General features: G+C 38.8%; 1 protein-coding gene across 5 annotated transcripts in view; it reads left to right on the top strand.

Annotated features, from left to right (window-relative positions):
• The window catches only part of LOC138000807 (structural maintenance of chromosomes protein 1A-like), a 172116-nt gene that overhangs the window by 115254 nt on the left and 34362 nt on the right, over positions 1 to 22500 (top strand). For all 5 annotated transcript variants that reach the window (XM_068847459.1, XM_068847457.1, XM_068847458.1 and 2 more), the window contains exons 15-28: positions 3426 to 3470; positions 3689 to 3751; positions 4226 to 4417; positions 6984 to 7086; positions 7520 to 7651; positions 12962 to 13113; positions 16013 to 16208; positions 18175 to 18243; positions 19620 to 19709; positions 19849 to 19892; positions 20661 to 20751; positions 21820 to 21850; positions 21966 to 22051; positions 22437 to 22500. The exon at positions 22437 to 22500 is cut by the window's right edge and continues 14 nt beyond it. In XM_068847459.1, coding sequence (XP_068703560.1) covers positions 3426 to 3470; positions 3689 to 3751; positions 4226 to 4417; positions 6984 to 7086; positions 7520 to 7651; positions 12962 to 13113; positions 16013 to 16208; positions 18175 to 18243; positions 19620 to 19709; positions 19849 to 19892; positions 20661 to 20751; positions 21820 to 21850; positions 21966 to 22051; positions 22437 to 22500 — 1358 coding nt within the window. The remainder of the gene's footprint in view (positions 1 to 3425; positions 3471 to 3688; positions 3752 to 4225; positions 4418 to 6983; positions 7087 to 7519; positions 7652 to 12961; positions 13114 to 16012; positions 16209 to 18174; positions 18244 to 19619; positions 19710 to 19848; positions 19893 to 20660; positions 20752 to 21819; positions 21851 to 21965; positions 22052 to 22436) is intronic.

The raw sequence follows: 22500 nt of genomic DNA, 5'->3' as shown, positions 1-22500 counted from the left end.
GCAGCAATTCGTAATCATGACGAGAAACAAACACTAGTTGGGCAAGTAATACAATAATTGTTGTTCAGAAAAACAATAATAAATGAAAAATGAAAAATTAATTTCCGCCAATCTTGCTTAAGTACAATATTAACATAGACATTTTATAATAGAATATACCTTGGGTAATTCTTCCTCGAGTTGAGGCCAGTTTTTAAACCTTTTGGGGGCTTCTGTCCTGCACTTGTTACACCATCGTGTCCCAAGTTTATAAGACGTGCTTGGTTTGGAATTCGGTAGTATCGAAAGGGGATAGGGTGGCTGTGCAACTTACGCGAATGCCCCCAAGAGGATGGAGACGAGCATCTTTTGTCGTCTTCCCGACGAATTTGATCGACATGCCGTTGACATCTGGATTCATGAGGCGCAAGCCTACAAGCTCTACAAACTTGAGAAGTAGGAGCCCTGGGAACACCACTGCAGCTACACAAAAACCGCCTGGTTTTAGCTTTGGCGCACAACATTTTTTTGAAAAACAGAACTTAGTTGCCACTGACTTGCCACTTGCGAGTTTAAACCTTTACAAAACAACAACAATTTCACATCGTGTGCAGCTTCAGATTGACTCTGGCAAAAAATATAGTATTAAATGTTAACTATCCAAAAGGTGAGACGAGTATGAAAGCTAAGTTTACAGTGTGCTCTCTAAGTTTTAAGTTTTTGTTGCTGTCGACCAGACTCGCGGTGAAAACAATTTAAAAGTTGCCGGCAATTTATGGTTTCTTGAGCTGTACCGCTGACCAGCAAAATACTATATCGTGCCCCAAAAGCGTATTTCCGCGGTGTCCCTTAAAGTCAATTCGTTTATGGTGTAGGCTCTTGGGGGACTGTTACATTTACGGGTAACTCTCAGATTCTTGCACTTAGCAGTCTGAAAAGAAAGCTCGTTTTGCAATGCCCAAGCAGATTAATTGTCCAGGTCTTTTTGAAGAGTGTCGACGCCACTGCATGTCCTGATTGGGTGGAATCATTTGGTGTGATCAGCGAACATTACAATACGTGACAAGCTGAGGGCGATGGTTAACACAGAGAATGAACAGTATTGGTCCAAATACGGACCCTTGAGGGACTCCAGAAATAACTTCCTCCCACTGACTGGACACACCATTCACAACAATGCGTTGGCAACGACTGGTCAAGTACCTAGGGAACCACCAGTGAAGTGGACCTACGATTCCCAAGTTATAGAGTTTGTGTCAAAAGCGCGTGTTAGGTCGAGATAGATGACGTCTGTCTCTAGTCTGCGGTCAAGAGACCTACCGATTTCATGAAGGCCAGAGAGAAGCTGAGTGGTACAAGAAAGACCTTCACGAAAGCTGTGCTGTTGGTAGTAAATGCTATTTGCAGTGAAAATCATTAAACGAAGAGCAATGCATTTTTCTAGCACTTTAGATAAATGGAAATACCATGGTAGTTTGTGAAAAAGGTGAGCTTACCTTTATTAAAGAACGGTGCCAGGTTGTCGTCTTTCCACTCACTGAAGAACACTCCAGACAACAGCGAAAGATTAAAGAGTTTACAAACAGAGTCGGCTATTTCTTTCTTTTGCGCATTCCACAAGTAGATGTGCAGGTATCTCGTCAGGACCCATTGCCGTGTTGACGTTTAGCCCTTGCAGCTACAGGAGAACCTCATGCCAGGAAAGAACAACCTCAGAGAGATTGTTCTCACAGTTGGGCGTGCCTGTCACAAAATAACACAGGGAATGATCTGTGAAGATAGATTTTATAATAATAACAATAATAATACTAATGACCAGGGACATGTGGCCCGTGGCAACTTTAAGACGTACCAGGAGGACTGAAACTTGAGGTTAATTGTCCGATATGTGACCAAAGATACCAGAGAATTTAGCCTGATATATTTCAAACTGCAGAGTTGAAATAAAAATAAAATAACGAGAAGCCATTCTGATTTTTCTGTTTTCACATGATGGGTTGTGAACCCCTGCCAACAAAAAAATAATGTCTTCTACTTCTTCTTCCACTTTTTTACCCTTTAACACTTTCGTATCCAGAAGTGTGATAAGGAAGATGCGCAGGAGTGCAACAGAAATTACGATTAACAGAAACACATCGTTTTTGTTGATATATTTCTTAATGTGCGAGTTATCTGGCATCAAAACTTCACATTTTGATTTTTTTCCCTTAAGGTAAAGCCCTCTCATTTCTTAAAATCCTGGAGACATGCATTCCTATAAATTCAACTTATGGAAATCCAGGGCCACGAAATTATGTCCAGGAACCATGAATTCAAAGAAAGTGGCCGAGCTGGCCTCCAAAGCACTGGAGCCCTGTAAAGTAAGGGCTGACATGGTTATGTTTTCCTGCATCTGCATTGGTGTCTGAGGGAAAAGTATGGATTTGGTAAATAAGTGGTACATAAATGAAGCAAAAAAAGTAGGCAGGAACAAAGGGGTAAAAATATTTACGAGCGTCATTGACTTAAAGCACACAACACCAAGTATTTTTATATTAAATAAAAAGGAGACTTAATGCCCAGAGTTCAGGACCAGCAACAGGAAAAGCACATTTACCATTATAGAAATTAAGATGAGAAAATGAGAGAAAAATGGATTTAACTGGTAAGCAAGCCAGGAAATTATCATCAGGGCTCGAGACTAACTTTTTAGCTCACTAGCCTAGTGGCTAGTATCCGGTCTGATTTGATCAGCCAAATCTAAATTTGCACTAGCCAGTCTCGTCTGCTGTGGGTGTGTTTCTTGCTACAAGTATGTCGAGGTATGGATCACAATTGCTGTCCTTGGCTGTCTTGATGGCAGATTCATCCTGTCCATTTGCTTGTGGATGACCTGGACTGCTTGGTCGGTGGTCAAAGCCCTAATTTTATGTGAAGAGGGCAAAGTCTGAGGAGGTAAATTGTGGTCCATTGTCTGGGATTACAATATCTGGAATGCCATTTCTTGCAAAGTAGATCTTCAAGTTGAGGACACATGTGGATGCTTTGGTATTTCGGAGCCTGTCTATTTCCCAAAAGTTTGAGAAATAGTCAATGGTGATAAGATAATCAGTGCCACCAATACTGCAGCTGTCTGCTCTGACTTTTTCCCATGGCCTGTTGGCAGGTTCGTGGCTGAATCCAACAATAAAAGCATTAAAGTAACTAAGTCTGTGGGGGAGACTTAAGGGACAATGATGAGATTGGAAGTGGTCCTCACTTTTACAAAGTGTGATTTTTTGTTTTAGAAAAGTTGTACTAAAATGTATCAGGACTTTCAAAAACCTAAAGAAAACAACTTTAACTGCATGTGGTGTTAACTTTGATAAAATTATGTGAAGGGAACTTGTTAGCCAGTGAGCCACAGGATACCCAGAGTAATTATGCAATGTTTGAGCAGAAACGTTTACCTCCCTTTCACATTGTAGGACACAATTAATGGAAAGGATTGAAAAGCTGGATGAATACATCAGGTTTGGATTGCACTTTTGAATCTTTACAAAAAAGTAATAGTTTGGTAAATTTTCAAATTATAATAATTTAGCATCTCTACATCAAAGTAGAATGTAGGGATGTTTTATGGAATATTTTATTTACACGTAGCACCATTTGCTGTAATGTTATGATCATTTGAATTGTCATTGTCTTTGGTTATGGTTTACATTTGACCTATGTAACTTTCAATTTATAGCACTAATATACAGACTGTGGAGAAGTTGAAGGGAGATTATGAAAAACTGGACAAGGAGATAAAGTATGCTTACAACAGTAATTTGTATTAACATAATTTAAGTTCCTTTGATTACATTGACATAACTTTGGATTTATTTCATATGGTATATGTGCTTACATCCACACTTCACAATAATTGATTTGTTTCTTCAGCTTTGTATGAAAAAAAAAAAGAGATATAATGTGGTTAATTACTTCCAACTTCTCTATTGCGTCAGGATCTCTTTGCCTTTCAACAGTCTCCCAACATGCCCTTTACATATAACCATTCTTGCTATCTATCGGTCATGTTCTCTTGGTTATCACTTACAAGTTTGTTAATGGGCAACAAGTGGCTGTTATTTGTCACTTAGGTGTTACAAATTTATTACGCCTGTCTTTTAGATCATTTTTACAGTGCCACCATTACTATGACCTATTTGGAAATTTGGATTTATGATGGCATTGCATAATCTGATTCTTCTGAAAATCCTTTTTTTATTTGCTGATCTTCTAGTGACGCCACAACACGTCACCTGGACTTAAGCCATCAACTGGAAGATGTGCAAGTGGAGTTGAATGAGGCAAAGGTGGACAAATATGAAAGTGCACGATACCAGAAGAAACACGAAGTTTTGGAGAGCATGAAGAGACTTTTTCCTGGAGTTTATGGCCGACTTATAGACCTTTGTGAGCCAGTGCACAAAAAGTAAGTAGATGTTAGTAGTATTTATAATTGAGGACTTAACCATACATGTTGCTTTCTGTGCATATCATTTATTTGGCACTAAGTTAACATTCCAAAGTACATCACTTATGGTTGGATAAAAAAGATCCTTAGCAATATCAGAAAGTAACAATTAAATTGTAATACTTAACCAATTGACCCTAAACCACCCTGCATTGACGAGTGAAATCGTCTGGCGTTAGACAGTGTAAAATCAATTTAACAGGTTCTCACCACGAGAGGGGGCAATGGGTTAAAGGTGATAAATGTTATGCAGGCCTCTTGAAAAATATTAATCGAGCACCGTACTACCCGAAGGTATTGACCTCTTCTCTTCATCGTTGCCACCTCACCACCTCAAGATTTTCACTCGGTTCATGGTGGAGGGCTTTTTTGTCCGAGTTTAAGATACAGTACATGTATGGTCAAGCTTTAAAGTTGCCGCAGAAAAGCTTTCCTTGGTAAAACCTCTGCATCAAAATTCTACCCCAAATTGGAAGTTTTCTCCATAGCTAACTCTTTAAATTTTGTTAATGACTTACACAAGTCTAAACCGAGTTCCTATTCTCGGCAGACAATATTTGTAAAGTAGATTTCTAAAATTTTCATGAGTCTTCTCCAGGATGTTATGCACCCATTACTATAGCCCTCGATATTCATAAACCTCATTATGTTTTAAACCTGATGTATTAGTGTTGTAGTGTTTCAAACAACATTTGTCAATAAATTATTCAAGGTCCAAATTTATGGTTGGCAAGCCCAGGCAGAAAACACAATCAGTGATCTTAAACTAGAAATAAGTAATTGCTTTATCGAATGAGTAAAGGAAACAATGTTTTTGGGTGTATTCCTTGATGAGAACCTCGCGTGGAGACAACATATTGCTAATGTTGCACGGAAAATGTCTAAAGTGACTGGAATAATTTCTAAATCAAGCTTTTGTCTTCCTGTCACTTCGTTATGTGCTCTTTATTATAGCTTAGTTTAAAGCCTTATCTCATATATTGTGTTTCAGTCTGGGCATTAACTTGTCTTACAAACTTGAATCGTATTATTACACTTCAGAAAGAAGTTATTCGTTTTATTTCCAAAAAGCCATTTGATGCTAACACTGATCCTGTATTTAAAGAGTTTCAAACTCTAAAGTTTCCCGATATTTACTTAATTGTTTCAAATCGGAAAGTTTATGCACTTCTATAAAATAGGGCAAGGCTTTCTTTCTGACGCATTCAACGAAATGTTTTCAGTGACTAATCAAGTTCATTCATAATACTGGAAATTCCAATACTCTCCACTTATTTCCTGTCCGAACAAATATTAGACGTTTTGCTTTAAGACTTCAGGGTGCAAGATCCCTAAAGGCACTCTTGTACTGTGCAATTTTTCGTGCAACTTCTCTCGCAACGGCCCATTGCGACACAACTTAAACGAATCGTTGCCCAATGTAGTGTACCTTGCAACAGCCAAAAACATTGCAAGACCATTTGCATAAACCATTGCAGAAAGTAGAATGGAGTTCTACTTTCTGCAATGAATTTTTTAAGCATTTTGCAGTGAAACATCTGTCCTGCAACTTGTGTTGCAACAGTTTGCGGCACCAGCCAATGGAAATGTTCCTTTAAGCTCATGTGATGATCGAAATGAGACAAGTTGCATGAAACGGTCTAAAACGTTGCTCAGTGTCACAACTGTAAAACAACTTGTTTTTTACTGTGAGAACAGTTTTTAGAAATGGCGTTGCGAGACAAGTCCAGTGTAACAACGCCTTTAATCAAAGTATTCAATGAGCTGCCACTATCTCCTTTTTTAAAACCTAAATTGAAAGCATTTCAATCTCCTTAACTGATTCTCCATATAAAGACATTATTTTATTGATTGATTTATTTATTTATTTTTGCTGCCTTTGTATGTTTAGTGTGTCCTGTTGTGCTTGCTTTTTATCTTTATTTATAATTCACTCTGATTTCGCCGCTCTTGTACTCCATTATAGTTGTAAGTTAGTGAGGAAGCTCATAGTTATAAGCTCCCTATGGTTTCTTTTCAGCTTCCTCGCCTGGGGAAAAAATCTCTTATTTTTTGTAATAAATGTTGCTTCAGATCCTTTAACTTTATGTGCAATGTATGTAAATTTATTTTTTCTTTCCTTTTTTTTTTTTCTGGCAAATAAAATAAGTGAAAATGAAGCGTTCTTTTAAAATGGCTGAAAGCCATTTTGTCGAGGTCAAATAATCACTAATGTACACGTAATTATATGAAAACAATTATTCATCTCAGGTATTCACGTGGCCTTCGGTGAATAATTGTTAAATGTTAATCAACCAAATCTTTAAACCAGTAACAAAGTAATAAGGAGATGGTGGGTAACCTTGTCTGACATCTCATACAATTATTATTTGAAAAACAATTGTCGTAGATCCATTCCCTTACCACATTGGTTGATATGGGACATATATGGACCATGTGTTGTAATACAGAAAGTATTTAACATTGATTATTGTGCACTGACTGTCAATGCAGGTTTAGCAATAATTTCTTCGTATTTTTTAAGGTACACTCTTGCAATAACCAGAGTTCTTGGAAGGAACATGGATGCTATTGTTGTAGACACAGAAAAAACTGGGAGAGACTGCATCCAATATCTAAGAGAGCAGGTTTGCAAATTGAATTAGTAAAAATTCAGTGGTAAAAAGTTTAATGTCACTGCTCCTTGGTGTCAACATAATTAGCTTTTAAACGCATAACGCAAGACGCAATAGAACGAGACAACAGCTGCAGGTGCAGGTAAGCCTATGCGACTTCTTCTTTTTCTTTTTTATTTTGCCAGGTTACTTGTTCCAAGTTCTCTACGTAATGCTAACAGATTGATTATTCATTGCTTGCTTCCTTATTGTCAAAAATGCTACAGAGTTAGGCAAGAAACTTACCGCCAGAAGAGTGACATAAGCAAACCAAATTTTCTTGAATCAGTGGTTTGCATTGTATTGTTTATGGTGCTCTGTTAAGATTTAAGAAGGTCCTTATACATTCCCAAATTGCACATTTCTGGAGATCATATTGTTAATGGTTTGTGTATTTACTCTTTAGAGGGGTGACCCCGAGATGTTCCTTCCACTTGATGGTATTCAGGTCAAACCTGTGAATGAAAAGCTACGGCAAATTGGTGGATCAGCGAAGCTGGTTATCGATGTTATTAGGTTTGATCCACCAGTAATCAAGGTATGAAATGTGTTGGATGAAACGCCGCCTTACAGGATACTGGATATGTTCAAGGAAAATAAATGTCAATATTATGTGGCAGATAAAATCAATCTGCCCTTATTTTAGAGTCACAGCAAATACAATTCTGTAGAATTCATAAATACTAAAACATGGAATCACCTAACACCATCTAATATATAGATTTAGCCAATCCCAGAAGTTACTTCGTGTAGGGTTAGTGAAAATAAAAGTTTTTGAATTGTCCCCGTTTTGGTGTTTCCAGTTGCTGCTTAATTAAATCATTTTCTTTGCTTTCTCTATAGAAAAGTTCATTGCCTAACTAGTGAATTCCACGGTAAACGTCACGCAAATTAACAACCATTCACCGAAGTGGAGGTGGCTAGTGGTGGACAGAGTTTTTCTGTCCGTGTGTGGGCCCATCTCCATTAGTATGGCTAAAGCTCACATAGTTCATATATGAGGTAGAGACCTAGCACTTCACATTACACTCTAATCAGTTAAGTCTATATGAGCTGATAACCAAGATTGAGTAAACCAATCAGAGCACGAGAAATGCATTAGCTGAGGTTGAGAATTTAATACCGAAGGATATCCAGAGTTTGAGTAGCCAATCAGTGCACGCGTTCAATGCTATCCACTGTTTTAGTATATACTAATCTAAGGAGAACTGTGAAGAATTTGTGGATACATAGCTTACAAAATGGGAGTTCTGTTGGGATCAGTTGCTTTCTGATCTTGTTGGGAAATAGTGACTGAATTCGTTTTTGATTGTTATCAAAAAAAGAATGCTACACAGGCTACACCAGGTTATTTTCAAATATCGGAGGGGTCCTCAGCTACGTAAACAGCTACGAATGATTCAGTTTGCGATAGGTGACAACAACTGGATTGTTTCCAAAACGTTTCAACCTTTCACGAAATCTGGAAAGGATCACAAAACATGCTCTAGTTAGTTGCATTTTCTAGATGCAAAAGAGCCATGTGAAAATAGTTGCCAACCGGTGTTTTCGGCTCCTATTGAACTTTTTACGAGGTTTTTAAAGCCTATGAAGTACCAAAGGATAGCTGTTAGAGAGAGAGAGAGTGATTTCGTTTCTGATTCTAAAGGAATGCTTCTGTTCAACTGCAGCAAGGTGATACCGAAAACATCTGGATATTTCCCAACTTTTGAAACACAGCTATCAAGTGGTTTTAACCCCGTCTTTTACATTTAAGCACCTTTAGCTTTTAAATACAAGTACTCCTTTATAAGTTGTGAATGTAAGCAATAGAATGATGAAATAACAACAAACTAAAAGAGCAGTAGGTTACTTTTGTTGAACTGTGCAATGGCTCGGTAAGACATGCTGATTGCAACTAGTATTAATCCCGTTGGAACAGAGAAAAGTCAGAGTCTTACAACGTATTCATGGCAGCATTACTTCGGAAAGGAAAACATCCGAAAATCGATATAGATCGTCGCCATATCGATTTGAATTCAACTGAGTGAGAGACAAATTGGCATATCTTGAAAAAATCGATATTGGTCGTTCACTTATCGATTAGTTTACATCTGAGTGACATTTGACAGGGTCCCAAGAAAGTTATTGGAGTGGGCAATGAGGAAGAAAGGTATACCAGAGGCAGTGGTGAGGGCACTGATGTATGAAGGTGCAAAGAAAAGAGTCAGAGTTGGGCTAGAGTTGTCCGAGGAGTTTGAGGTGAAGGTTGGTGTGCACCAGGGATCCGTGTTGTCGCGGTTGGTTTTTGCGATCGTGGTTGACGTGGTTGCGGAGAGTGTGAGAAATGGTTTGATGAGTGAGATGTTGTATGCAGATGACTTGGTTTTGATGAGTGAGACAATGGAGGGACTGAGGGAGAAGTTCTGGAAAAGGAAGGAGGCATTCGAGAGCAAGGAGCTGAAGGTGAACCTTGGGAAGACAAAAGTGATAGTGAGTGGGGCAGAAGGTGAAGTGTCTGTGAGTAAGGTAGATCGATGTGGTATTTGTGGGAAGCAAGTAATGGCAAATTCAGTGTTGTGAGTGAAATGTGGGAAATGGATCCATAGAAGATGCGTGAAAGTAAAGAGGGTGACCTAGAGGTTGGGGAGAGATTATGTGTGTGGAAGATGCAAGAAGCAAGCTGATGGATAAGTGGAAGCAGTGGAGGAGTTGTGTGAAGAGGTAGAAACTGTGAGAGGTTTCTGTTATTTGGGGGATAGGGTGAATGCAAGTGGTGGCTGGGAGGCAGCTGTGACCGCAAGAGCAAGAATTGGTTGGGTCAAGTTCAGGGAATGTGGAGAGTTGCTGAACTCAAAAAGGTTCTCACTGAAGGTGAAAGGAATGGTTTATCGGAGTTATGTAAGAGTGGCGATGTTATATGGGAGTGAGACATGGTATCTGAGGGAAAATGAGATAGCAATTTCGAGAAGGACTGAGAGAGCAATGGTGTGAGCAATGTGTGGTGCAAAACGGATGGAGAAAAAGAGGACAGAGGACCTGATGGAGATGTTGGGATTGAAGGAAACAGTGGTTCAGATGGCAAAGGCAAATGGAGTGAGATGGTACGGGCATGTGTTGAGGAGGGATGATGGGCATGTTCTGAGAAAAGCGTTGGAGTTTGAAGTGAAGGGCAAGGGGAAGCGAGGACAACCAAAGAAGACATGGAAGACGCAAGTGGGGAAGGAGAGCAAGAGCGTTGGTTTGGAGAAAAAGGACGCCATGGATCAAGCGAGACGGGGATAAACCCAGATCAAAATTGGATTGATGATGAGTGACAAATTTGCATATTCTGACCCCTAACGATAGTTGTTCATATGCTTCGTGCATCCACGATTAATTAGCATTCACCAAAGTGGAGGTGGCTAGTGGCGGGTAGTTACCGAGAAAAAAACCCGAAATCTCATGAATCACGAAATTCACCAGTTTAGCAATGACTTTTTCTTGAACCGCATCAGTTTTAAAAGAAAACAAGCACACCCTCAGCGAGCGAATGGGAAAGGAAAAAAGCCATTTCAGAGTCAACTGTCAATATCCTGTGAATAGGAATCACGTTAAAATTAGAAACCATAAAAAAGCTTCGTCAGTTCAAGGTCAAAAAAGTGTTTCACTTATGTACTTTATTCTACTTTATCTCTCTGAAAACGCGATTATTTTCATTTGGATATATTTCAAAAGGGCAAAATTTTCTTGTCACTGTCGAGGCACATCGAAAAACAAGGAAGGATTACGTTTTGCAAATGTTGGCCGTGTAGCACTTATATTTGAGCAGACTTAACTGATTAGAGTGTAATGTGGAGTGCTAAGTTTTTTTATTCTACGCGATTGCTATTTTTTATCCTGTAGTAGTTTTATTTTTTATTATTACTTATTATTTTTTATCATGTAGTAGTCATTAATTACGCAGGGCTCCTATTGATACCAGCCTAGTGCTGAAAGGGCTACCCTGCCTAAATAAATATGACTTGACTTGACTTGACCCCATATGAACCATGTGAACGTTAGCCCTACTAATGGCACATACAAATGTTGAGTACAAAAGAAATGTAAATAGCCAGACAACTGAGAAGCGACTTCAGTAAACACATACAGATGCATTCAAGGCGTTGGATTCTCTCAATGTTTGTTAAGCCCATACAGAATTTGTCATTTGGTTTGAGTGTTGTACATATTACACACAACAAAGCTCACTCAGTTGATACAGAGATCAAATTGTTGTCGAAGTCCATTACTCGTCGCTTTTAAGATTCCAGATATTTCTCTTTCACCGCCTGGCTTTATACAATTGACTTTCCATTCCTGAGCTCCATAAGGGTATATTTTGTTTAAAGATTCACTAAAACGCCATTCATGTTACAATGACTTTCGACACCATTGCAGGTTAATTAAATATTCTACTGTGTCCACCAGATAAAATCTATGCATTTCTACTACCCCCTGAAACCGACCAAAAACATGAGCAGATGACTTTACCCACAAAGGCACCATTTAGCAGGGAAGTATCAGAAAAGACCAAGTGCGTACCTTTTCCATTTTCTTGACTCGGAAAATAAAAAGAAACGAATAAATGCCACCCATTTTACGACTGGTTTGCCATACTGGCAACCCAGCAATTAACACTCACCTTTGCGTTTTTATCCCTCCAATGCTTGACTTGAATAACTGCATAGCCACCAGTGTGGACCACATCTATCATGATATGTCAAACTTATTTGAAGCCAGCGAAAAATGTGGAAAGAAAACATTTGCCAAACCGTTTTCCACCTGAACACGAAAAGCTGAACACAAAAAGCATTATGGCCGTGTAGCCGCGTCGAGCCACAGAAAGTATGCGAAAGATAAGTTAACCTGGGTTGAATCTGAAATCCAATCGAAAACCAGTACCTGCTCAGCGGTCAACTCAAAAAAAAAACCTAACGTCAGTGAGCTCTAAGCTTGTGCCTGTGATATGGTTACATGATACTGGTCGACGGATACCTTGTTTTGTCATGTGTCAATTGATCATAACATGGATGTCCAATATCAAAGATATATGGTGTAAACTAGGGTGATACTGGTCATATTGGCATACATGGAGGGGTGGACGTATTCTACTCAGATAATAAGCTTCCTTGTGCCATTCACTGGAAAAAAAGCATCTAAAGCAGCCCTTGTCCACCGCTAGCTGGACCCCACAAAATCCACGGATAAGCACAACGTATATTGCACCAAACTTCTTTAGGAACGCCTCCTTTATTGTTGTATGGTATCGTGCAACTAAAACAATTGATTTACGAAATTAGGGACTAGCAAAAAGCTTAAGAGATATTCCAGGTAAATCAGACTTACATTATTTCTGGATCTGGCGAGAGTTGACATCCATAGAACCTTTCCTTCCTTCGATATGACTAACAGGCAATGAGATATAATTTCTTTCATTCCATGCACGAGTGCTTGCAAAAACTGAACAAAGGGCCCTTTTTTCTAAAATGATATTGAATTACACAATAGATTTTTAACACAACATACATTCTATATGGAAACGTGAGACATCTTAAGTGCGTGTGACGAGCTACCTAGTGTGATTAAACCAAATCGAAACAAGGCATAGAAAATCATGCTTAGGGGCACTTGCACATCAATTTTGCAATTTTTCTTTATGAGCCAATGAGATGTGTCGTACAGATTGCACTTATTCTTTCAAGTTATTACTTTGCACCATACCTCTTAGCAGGACCAATACCTGTAATTATACTGTGCATTTCCTAACCATTGAATTCCGTGGTATCAACCAACCCTTTAACAGGCATTTAAACTTCATGTAATATGTTGATGTTTGTTTTTTCTTTAGAGAGCCTTGCAGTTTGCATGTGCCAACTCCCTTGTGTGTGATGGAATGGAAGAAGCAAGAAAGTTAGCATTTGGAGGTGCTGAAAGAAAGAAGACTGTATCCTTGGATGGAATCCTTTTTCAAAAGTCAGGTGTCATTTCTGGAGGTGTTAGGTACTGCAGTTTTCATTGTAAAAAGGTCATAGCTCAAAGGAGTCAAAAAATCCTCCTTAACATTGGTCTCGCCTGGAATAATTAACAACTATTCACGGAAGTAGAGGTCTTCGTGGCTCATTAAATATCCGTGACTAGCCACTTAACATTGGTCTCGCCTGGAATAATTAACAACTATTCACGGAAGTAGAGGTCTTCGCGGCTCATTAAATATCCGTGACTAGCCACCGACACTGAGGTGAATAGTTGTTTTAGTATATACTAAAACAGTGAGATAATATAGCAGAAAAAGATGATTTTAACTTATTTGTCCCAGCAAAGATTACAACATTTTCTGGTGCAATTTCTGCGCGAATTGTTCGGAGCTGAATACCAAAGGATATCTGGAGTTTGAGTTGCCAATCGCACATGCGTGTTCAACGCTATCCACTGTTTTAGGATATACTACTAATAAATATTATGGTTTGTCTACTATTTGTTACCAGCTCTTCTTTCCAGATTGCATTTGTTGATAAGTTGTCAAATAAATTCAGTAACAACCCAAAGCCCAAGTTTCCCTCTGGTTGTTTGGCATTTATGTGTGTTGATCTATGCTGCTTACGTTGTATTTCAATAGAATGCATAAAGCCGCATCCACAAGAGCACATTTTTGTGACAATTTTTATTTGCCCGCCTATATGACAATTTGCACACATTTTCTGTGACAAGTTCATTTGCTGAAAAACTGGCGTGCCAGGTTTTAAGTGACAGATAAAAATTGGCACATGTGATAGTTTGGTTGTGTGCATGACTCAACACAGAAAATATGGCACTATCCGTTAGTGGGTAGTAGTGTCCAGGCCACTTTTTTTGCAACCAAGATGGCAGCGTCAACGCAAGGTTGGACAGATCGAGCAACCCTCGAGAAAACCTTTCAAATACAAAATGCGAGAGTTATAAAAATACAAATACTAAGAAGAAGCCTTATGACGAAATAGTAATAATATTGAAAAAAAAAATTGTGAAGATATTGACTTGGCAGCAGTGAAAGGTAAAACTGAACTTTTGTCTTTGTAGTCAGTCCTGTGCTCGTTTCAGTTTCTTTTTCTTCTTGAGTATCCGCTGGTCAGATTCATTTCTGTCGCCAATGGATTAACACCGATTTAACATATCATTTGTGCAGTGCACATGTGCAAATAAATTTGCCACAGAAAAATTGTCACATAAAAATTGCTCATGTGGATGTGGCTTGAATATTACCACATTTACCTGTCTGTAAGTCGACCTAAGTGTCCGCAACATACAGCTGTTTCGAGGAAAGTTGTCCAAAAGAAGCATAAAAGCATACGTGACTATGCCGAAATGCATTATCATAAACTGTCAGTTTGATTCAACAAAAACATGACGGCAGTGCTATTGAAAACATCACTTAGAAGTACATACTCGTGCTGTGTTACTGACATTGAGATATGAGCGAGTTTCAAAATTCAGTCAAATGATCCAGGCCATGAATTAGTAACAAAGGGTTAGGATTCACAGAGAGAGCAAGATTCCGAATAACTTTAACCTTGCTTATTTTATGTCATGTTTCGCAGAGAAAGTTTAAGGTTAGTAACAAAGGGTTAGGATTCACAGAGAGAGCAAGATTCCGAATAACTTTAACCTTGCTTATTTTATGTCATGTTTCGCAGAGAAAGTTTAAGAAATGTAACATAAATCATCGTTTTTGCTAATGAACCCTTTTGTTTTTGGAGTTGTTTTGGTATTGTGATAGCAGGAGAGAGCTTAAACATAAGTCTGCGCGTACTGCCACTTATCAACGCTATACCATAAGAACTCTTTCATCCAAATAGCTCGCCATAGTAGGTCTTCACTGTCTGGTCGTGGCATCTTCGATTTTTGGCGTTCACAACATATTGAATACTGACCCATACTACCTTTCGGCATTGTCGCGAACGCTCTTACGCTTCTTTTGGACAACCTTTCTCAAAACAGCTGTATACACGGGCAGTCAAAGAATCAAGTTCCAGCTAAATAATTTGTTCACAATTGGATATAGTGGACGCAGTGGAACAATTTGGTTTTTCATTGCACAAAAAGAGATTTAAAATGTAACAGTAAGGAATTCCAGTTGAAAGGAAAAAGGATTTTTACAACTTAAAATGTTGAAGATACTCACAAGTACTATTTTGAAATAGAGACCTGATATTTTCGGTCATTAAAAGCATTTCGCTCAGGCAACAGACATCTCTGTTCCTTCAAATACAGACGAAAGGGCGTGCATGCATTGTTGCTTACGTTGAAACAAAGGGAAATGCTGGTTGATAATAAGTTTTGTTTCATGCCTTGCTGATTATAATGTTGGAAAGGTCGTTGTGTTTGGTTTATGAGTTGTTGTTTTGTTTGTCCTGTTGTCCAAATTTTACACTTTCGTGAGTTCGATTCATTTCCAAGGATCCTTCAGCTTCAGTGTTTTTGATCTTGTTCTCTAAAGCCCCTTCTATCCCTGAACTGAAAAGGTTAGTTTGAGGTTTGCATGTTCGATTTTTGTGAGGGATTTGAAACCCAAGAACAAAATGTCCACATATGCGACAAGTGCTGAACCCACTAAAACGCTTGGTATTGAACTTCATGTTGAGACTTGCTGTGATTTGTTGGTGTATCCCAGGCTTAAGGTCTAAGAAATACAAGGTTAGTATCGCCTGTAAACATTTAACTCTGAAATTGGGAAAATTCCTTTTCAAAAACGGGGGTCGATTTATACACAGGTAAATACAGCATTCAGCACTAAGTTATGTTTAATAACTCTTCTCGGCCTTATTTATGACTTAATGGTCGATATCCCAGTTTCTGCTAAATGAATTCACGAATAAAGTTAAGCCATTAGAATTCGTAACAATTTCGAGTTGATTTTGCACAGTGATCTGAAAGCCAAGGCCAGACGATGGGATGAAAAGCAAGTAGAGGGATTAAAACGCAAAAGGGATAGCCTATTGGCCGATTTAAAAGATCTATCAAAACATCGTCGAAAAGAGCCAGAACTGCAAAACTTGAGATCTCAAATTGATGGCCTTGAACATCGTCTAAGATACTCAACAAAGGACAAAGAAACCACGGTAAGGCAAGGACTTCGCAGTCATTATATTAGAAATAATGGTACCCTGGCGTGAGTTTCTCAAAAGACGAAAAGCAATTCGTGAAACTTTGATCTGCTGCTTTTGAAAAATTGATCTTTGAACACTTTTTCGAGATCAGTGAAAACGAAACAATTGCCAAGTTTCATGAGCAGAAATGTTTTCCTTTTCAAGTCACAAGGCGTTTTATGTCACCAGAAATACACCTTTTCGGGACTTTCCAGAAACAGGCCTCCGATTACGACAAGTAATAGACTTCTTTAGCTTCGCTGTCACGTGGTCTCTATTTGGTAAACATAACATTCAAGATGGTGGCTGCAAGTGAGTGTTCCTACGAAATCTTGCAAATGTGTTGGCGATCACTATCGTAAATTATCTCAAAGGTTGTGGGGAAAAGGGAATCGGTCAGAAAGGTTATAAATTCTTCACAGTAAATTATGTGCACGATGTTTTCGTGAAAGAGGCATTTGAAGAGGAAGGCAGGCAATCTCAGACGTCTGAGATAAAAACCGCTGCTACCGCAGTCAGAAGTCCAAAGCTCCTCACGCAATGAAGTTGAGAATTACTTACAAAGAAGGAGAGAGAAATGTTCATTGAACGGAATGCTCAAGTAAAGCAGGATAAATATCCATGCTACGTTAATAATAATAATAATATGTGAACTGCTAATCGCCCTTTCTCGCAGTCAGAGACTGAATTGCTAAGGGCGCGGCTGAACGAGATCGGACCAAAGGAGCTGTGCTGCCAGCTAGGCGCTCGGCTCCTGAACACGACCCATGGATGACCTCGCAGCACAGCAGCACAGCCTGATGGAATAGGCTGTGAGTCGATTTTGCGGAGGGAGGAAAACCGGAGTACCCGGAGAAAAACCCTCAGAGTCAGGTTGAGATCGACTGAAACTCAATCCACATACGATCCCGGGGCGGAGAGTTGAACCCGGGTTGCAGAGGTGGAAGGTACTGTTGATAACCACTAAGCCATCCTTGGTGTTTGCTTACCTTTGTGTTCCAGTACATTATGTCTTTTCGGCACCCTTCAGGGAGAGCAAACTCGAGTACCCTTCTAAACTTTTTGTGGCTGGAAAATCCAGTTAAATGGTTAAAATACTCTCTTCACTGTCTCTACCTCATGCTAGATTTCTCAAAACAGTGATGGAGAATCTGTGTTCACAAGTTATCTCAAAGTCTGATTGAATGGAAGGGGAAACGAAGTTCTTCCTAGAGGTTTCATCGTATTCTCCTTCTCCCTCAGATACTGTTTCTCTTTAATTCTGATTCTAAGACAGCATTCATCTCTTCAATCTTTCTTGTTTTTTCTGGCAATGCCTCTCAGGTTTTTTTTAGTCCAGTTAAAAGTTGGCGGGGAAGACCCCAGTTTTCAGATTCCTTTTAATAGCATAAAAGTCTGCGAGATCTTCTTTTCAAAAGTGGGCTGAACAAAGTTTCATATGTTTGGTGACTCTAAAATCCTTTTTCGGGCCCTTTTTATTCTAGATATTCAGACCTACAAGATGTGGGGAAGATTAAGTTACAAATCTGAAGACCGAAATATTTTTATAAGTACACTGTCAATCGATCAAATTACGCACTTACCTTAACGACTTTTATCCTCTGGAAAGCCATGCCATGATAGCTCTTCCATTGTTGAATTGTTATAGCAATCATAAGCACTACAGCTGTGTACCATGCCAAAAAACAACGGAAGAATTTCCGTAGAAAGAAGAAGAAGGAGAAAAAATCTTTATGCTTCACTGATTCACTGTGCAATGCAAATCTTTGTTTACCCAATACACATCACGTGATCAACCTATGACATAAGACTCAAAAGAAGTCTATTGTTACGCGGTTTAAGCACAGTGAACATTGTTGGGCCATAAGAAGTGTTTTAAAGTTTTGTTGAAGAATTTTGGAGAGAAAGATTGCTTATCATTGGCGATTTATATTTGCAGGAAAAACAAACATTGGGAGATATTTCTAAGGATTTAAAGGTTATCCAGAAAGAACTGGACAGCTTAGAGGTACAAGCGCTTTGTAACAACTGAACAGGATGGTATTAGGCCCGTTTTAAACGTCACATTTTTCATGTGCCGAATCTAATGCAAATGATCGAAAAACAAGAGATTTTTCTCATTTGCATTAAATTCGGCACATGAATGTGACGTTTAAAACGGGCCTTAGATGAGAGAACCTTACCTTAAGCAAAGTCAGAAATTGTTGTCATTGCTGCTGCAGGTTTAAGAGATTATTTGGGGACTGTGCAACTGTTGAAGTTGTTCGCTTTTAAGGTGATTCCCTGGTTTTGCATTGTGCAACCCTACTGCACATTATATAATTTCTAGTGTTATGCGCATGCGCATTAGCTTGCGCACATTGATACAATGGTGGATTTTCATTGACGCCTAGCTTGATCTGTCAACGAATGGCAATTTTCTCCAGAATGAGTATGATGACCCCCATTTTTTTATTTCATATTTTTGCAAAAATCTATTGCCAGTTTTTTGGCAATTTCATAAATTTGTACGGAAGGAGCCATTATGAGTCAAACAGCACACACACACTCAAGTTAAATCCATTTTGGAGTGTTAAGTACTCACAAAGTTTTCAAGTGTGTATGTTAATTAACTGTAGAATGACAGTAGGCTCTGCATTATATCATTTATTACATTAATAAAATCGAGCTACATGTAAATTTGTCCAACAGAGATACGTACCTACCTTGGGGATGCTTCTTTTGAGAGACTGACTGACTCTGCGGTTTCCTTCTGCCACAGTGATAATAGGGAGTTTAAGAAACGACCACGGCTACGGCAACGACAACGCCAAAAAGCAGTAATATAATTGGTTAAAAGAACCAAAATGATCATGCTGCATGTGCTTCACGCATTTTTGAACAATTCTCACCCCAACTCGTCAAAACTACTACAGTGTATGTAAAATGACCAAATTTAAGATTTGATGACAACATGGACAAACTACAGTGAAATTTTCAGTCTCACTCTTTACTTCAAATCCGTCCGTACCAATCAAGTTGTAGGACGCTTAACCCATATTGTATAATGTAAACAAGATGGAATAATCATGAAATACTTAAAATAGCTCAAACTTATATTTTAAAGTGACATTTTCGATGCCGTAGCGATCATGATTTCTTAAGATTCTCTAATATTACTGGGTAGGCTTAACCATGAGTGCCAAGAGATGCGTTTGTTCTTGTACTTTCTTACGATCAGGCTCAAATCTTTGCCATAGATAATAACTTGATAAAGTGTGAAGCAAGTTACAGATTAAACAACGACATTAATGTAACAGATCTTAAATTAGGATTATACTGGAAACGAAGTTTTGATTTACCCCTGAGTAACTTAATAATGCTACCTTTTACTTTATGTTTCAGCCAAAAAGAGAAAAGCTGCTGCTTTCAATGGCTGCACGGAGTGAAGAGATCACCATCACAGAGAAGAGAATGAACAGGGTTGAGGATCAAGTAAGTTATTCCTTGGTTTTAAGAGCATGCTATGAGGAAAATTCATAGCTTTGACCCTGCTTGTTGGACGATACTGCCATCCATCAATTGCCAATCAGGGTTTGGTTTTTTCACTCTTTTCACACTTGCTTTGTAACAGGTTTTTAGAGCATTCTGTGAACAAATCAATGTGGATAATATAAGGTAAACTATAATATTTTTGTAATCTGAAATTATATATTTGTAATATAATATAATATATGATATTATATACATGCATGTTATTTGCCATCTGGGAGGTCCATATAGCGAAAAACTGTACATGTAACTGAGCTTTTTCAAGACCGAGGTCACAGTTTTTTTGCTATACAAACCAACCCTTAGCTGGTAAATAAGTTATTCATTTTTCCTCTCTCTCTATATCTCTTCCTCTCTGAAATCACTTTTTTAATTAGGGAATTTAAGAAACTGCGACAGCTACGACTCCGCTGCTGCCACAAAAACGTAATATCATTGGTTAACAGAAGAATCTTAGCGGTCCTCTGCATAATGACAACGTGAAATCACCAAATTTGAGGTTTTGACGACAACATAAGCATGCAACAGAGAATTTTTCATTCTCTATTTTAACTCTGAAACCGCTCATACCATTTTATTTTTAGGATACCTCGCCCATATTGTAGGATGTGAACGAGACTGAATAATCGTGAAAGACTTGTGTAAACGGATTTGGTGTAAAAAAAAAATTGGAAATTTAAGGTCATCACACAAGCTAACGCAACCAATGCGATGATTCCGTCCGCTGTGTGCGGGCTGGAAGAGAAAATTCTGCCTGCTCCCGGAACCAATCAGATTGCAGGATATGCATTATTTGAGCTATGAGCATCCACTAATTAGGCGCAGTAGTTTAATAGTAATGCGAAGATGGGATTCAGTTAAATTTATTGCTTAATCTTTAATTTTGTTCCAAAGACAATATGAAGAGAAGCAACTCAAAGCTCAGCAAGAACGAGCTCAGCGCAGATTAGAGTTTTCTAATCAGGAGTCTCGCTTAATGAATCAGGTCAGTAAATAACTTGACATCGTGCGAAGACCATTTTAGTGGCTTCATAGCTCAGTTGGTTAGAGCGTCTCACCGGCATCGTGAGGTCATGTCCGTTTAAGTCCAGAATTTTTCAGGCTTCTCTACACAATTGCTAAAATTGCGGTCATAAATGCGAGGATCTTAGATTCACTTGAAGAACACACTGTTGGTGCTTATCTTTACTTGGGGAATGACATAGAGTCTGATCCCATACCCAGAAACCTTGCCATAAGCAAATACAGCGTTTAAACGTTATACAAGTGTTGTGTATGACCAAAACAATCGGTTTTGTTTGCCATTATTGTACGGGAGCTTTTCAAAGTCTTTTCCAAAGGTTTTAAGGGAACATTTTAAAACTTTTGTAAAGTGGAAGTCTTTGAGCAGACGTAGATGCTGTAAACGCTTTTGCCTGCAAGGGATATATATATATATATATATACATACATACTTAATTGACCTCTCCCCATAGGGGCTTTTCAGGGCCAATGAATCAACGAAACAACAGAACACAACAACTACAACTGTTAAGAATCCCAACTGGCTGGAGGCAAACCAGTTGGCTATTTACAAGTGCAGCTGGGAAGTTGAACCAGGGACTACCGGGATCAAATTCAACGAGTGGTCAGAGTGGGTCTTGAACCCGGGATCTCCGGATCTCAAGACAAGCGCCCTAACCACTGGGCCACACTGCCTCCAGGGATTCCCCATTGTCAGGAGTTAATAAGTGCTCCTGTATAGATAAAAAGGGTTAAACTTCCCTTTGAACCATGCGTGTGACTTGGAGCAAAAAAAGTAATCTCTTCTCCTGTTTATGTATGGCCCTTGTGGGAAATGATTCTATACACCAAATATCCTCGTACCTAGCACCTTAGTGGGAAAATGGACCCAAAAACTGAGGAACAGAGTAACAAATCTACAAGGTAAACAGGCAAAGAACTATTCTTTAAGGAGAGGTGGGTCCAATGCTTCAGAAGATGTGTTATACATGTAGTATGATGTAGCCCTTCAGATGTGCAGTTTTAAGTTAATTGAGTGATCTTTTTATAGCTTGAGTATGAGAGAGGCAGAGATACCAAAGGTAAGAAAACCATTTTTTTTACAGTCAGTTTCCATGAAAGGGTTGCGTGTATCGAAACTCAAGGATTTCTTTCTTACGCTAGAGTGTTTTATTAACATGGAGGGGCTTTTTTCAGCTCAGCTTAGGAAACTGGAGGAAAGCATGGCAGCCGATGATGTTGAGATTGAAAAGCTCCGAGGAGAAGAGAAAGAGAAACTGAAGGTTGGCATCATTTCATCATAGGTGTGGTGGTAGATTTTGTCTGGTTTGATGTTGATGAACATGCCTTTTTAATTCATTAGATAATATGTTCGCTTCTATTGCAAGAGTTATTAACAAGAGACCTCTGGAACATAGTACAAACGTCGTGAGGTGGATTCATCTTCATGCTAACTTGATTAAAAGAGCTATGTGATGTTCAGTCACAAATTTCCATGAATTTTTTCATGTACACAATAAAAGTGATATACTCACAGGTGACATGTCATGGTAATTTGTGTCGTGTAGTAACCACAAGAAATGCAATACAGTACTGGCTTGGTAGTTACACATGCAGCTGTATTAACGTTGGTTGCAATGATCCCGAGGAATTACTTATTTTTCTTAGGTTATTGAGAGAGAAACAAGTGACTTGGAAAAACTGCGCCTGGAGAAATCAGCAAAGAAGGCTG

The sequence above is a fragment of the Montipora foliosa genome, chromosome 4, assembly GCF_036669935.1.
Source record: "Montipora foliosa isolate CH-2021 chromosome 4, ASM3666993v2, whole genome shotgun sequence".
In the NCBI taxonomy this organism is placed as follows: Eukaryota; Metazoa; Cnidaria; class Anthozoa; order Scleractinia; family Acroporidae; genus Montipora; species Montipora foliosa.
Note: the sequence above shows the minus strand (reverse complement) of the source record. Positions and strands in the feature narration are given on the sequence as shown.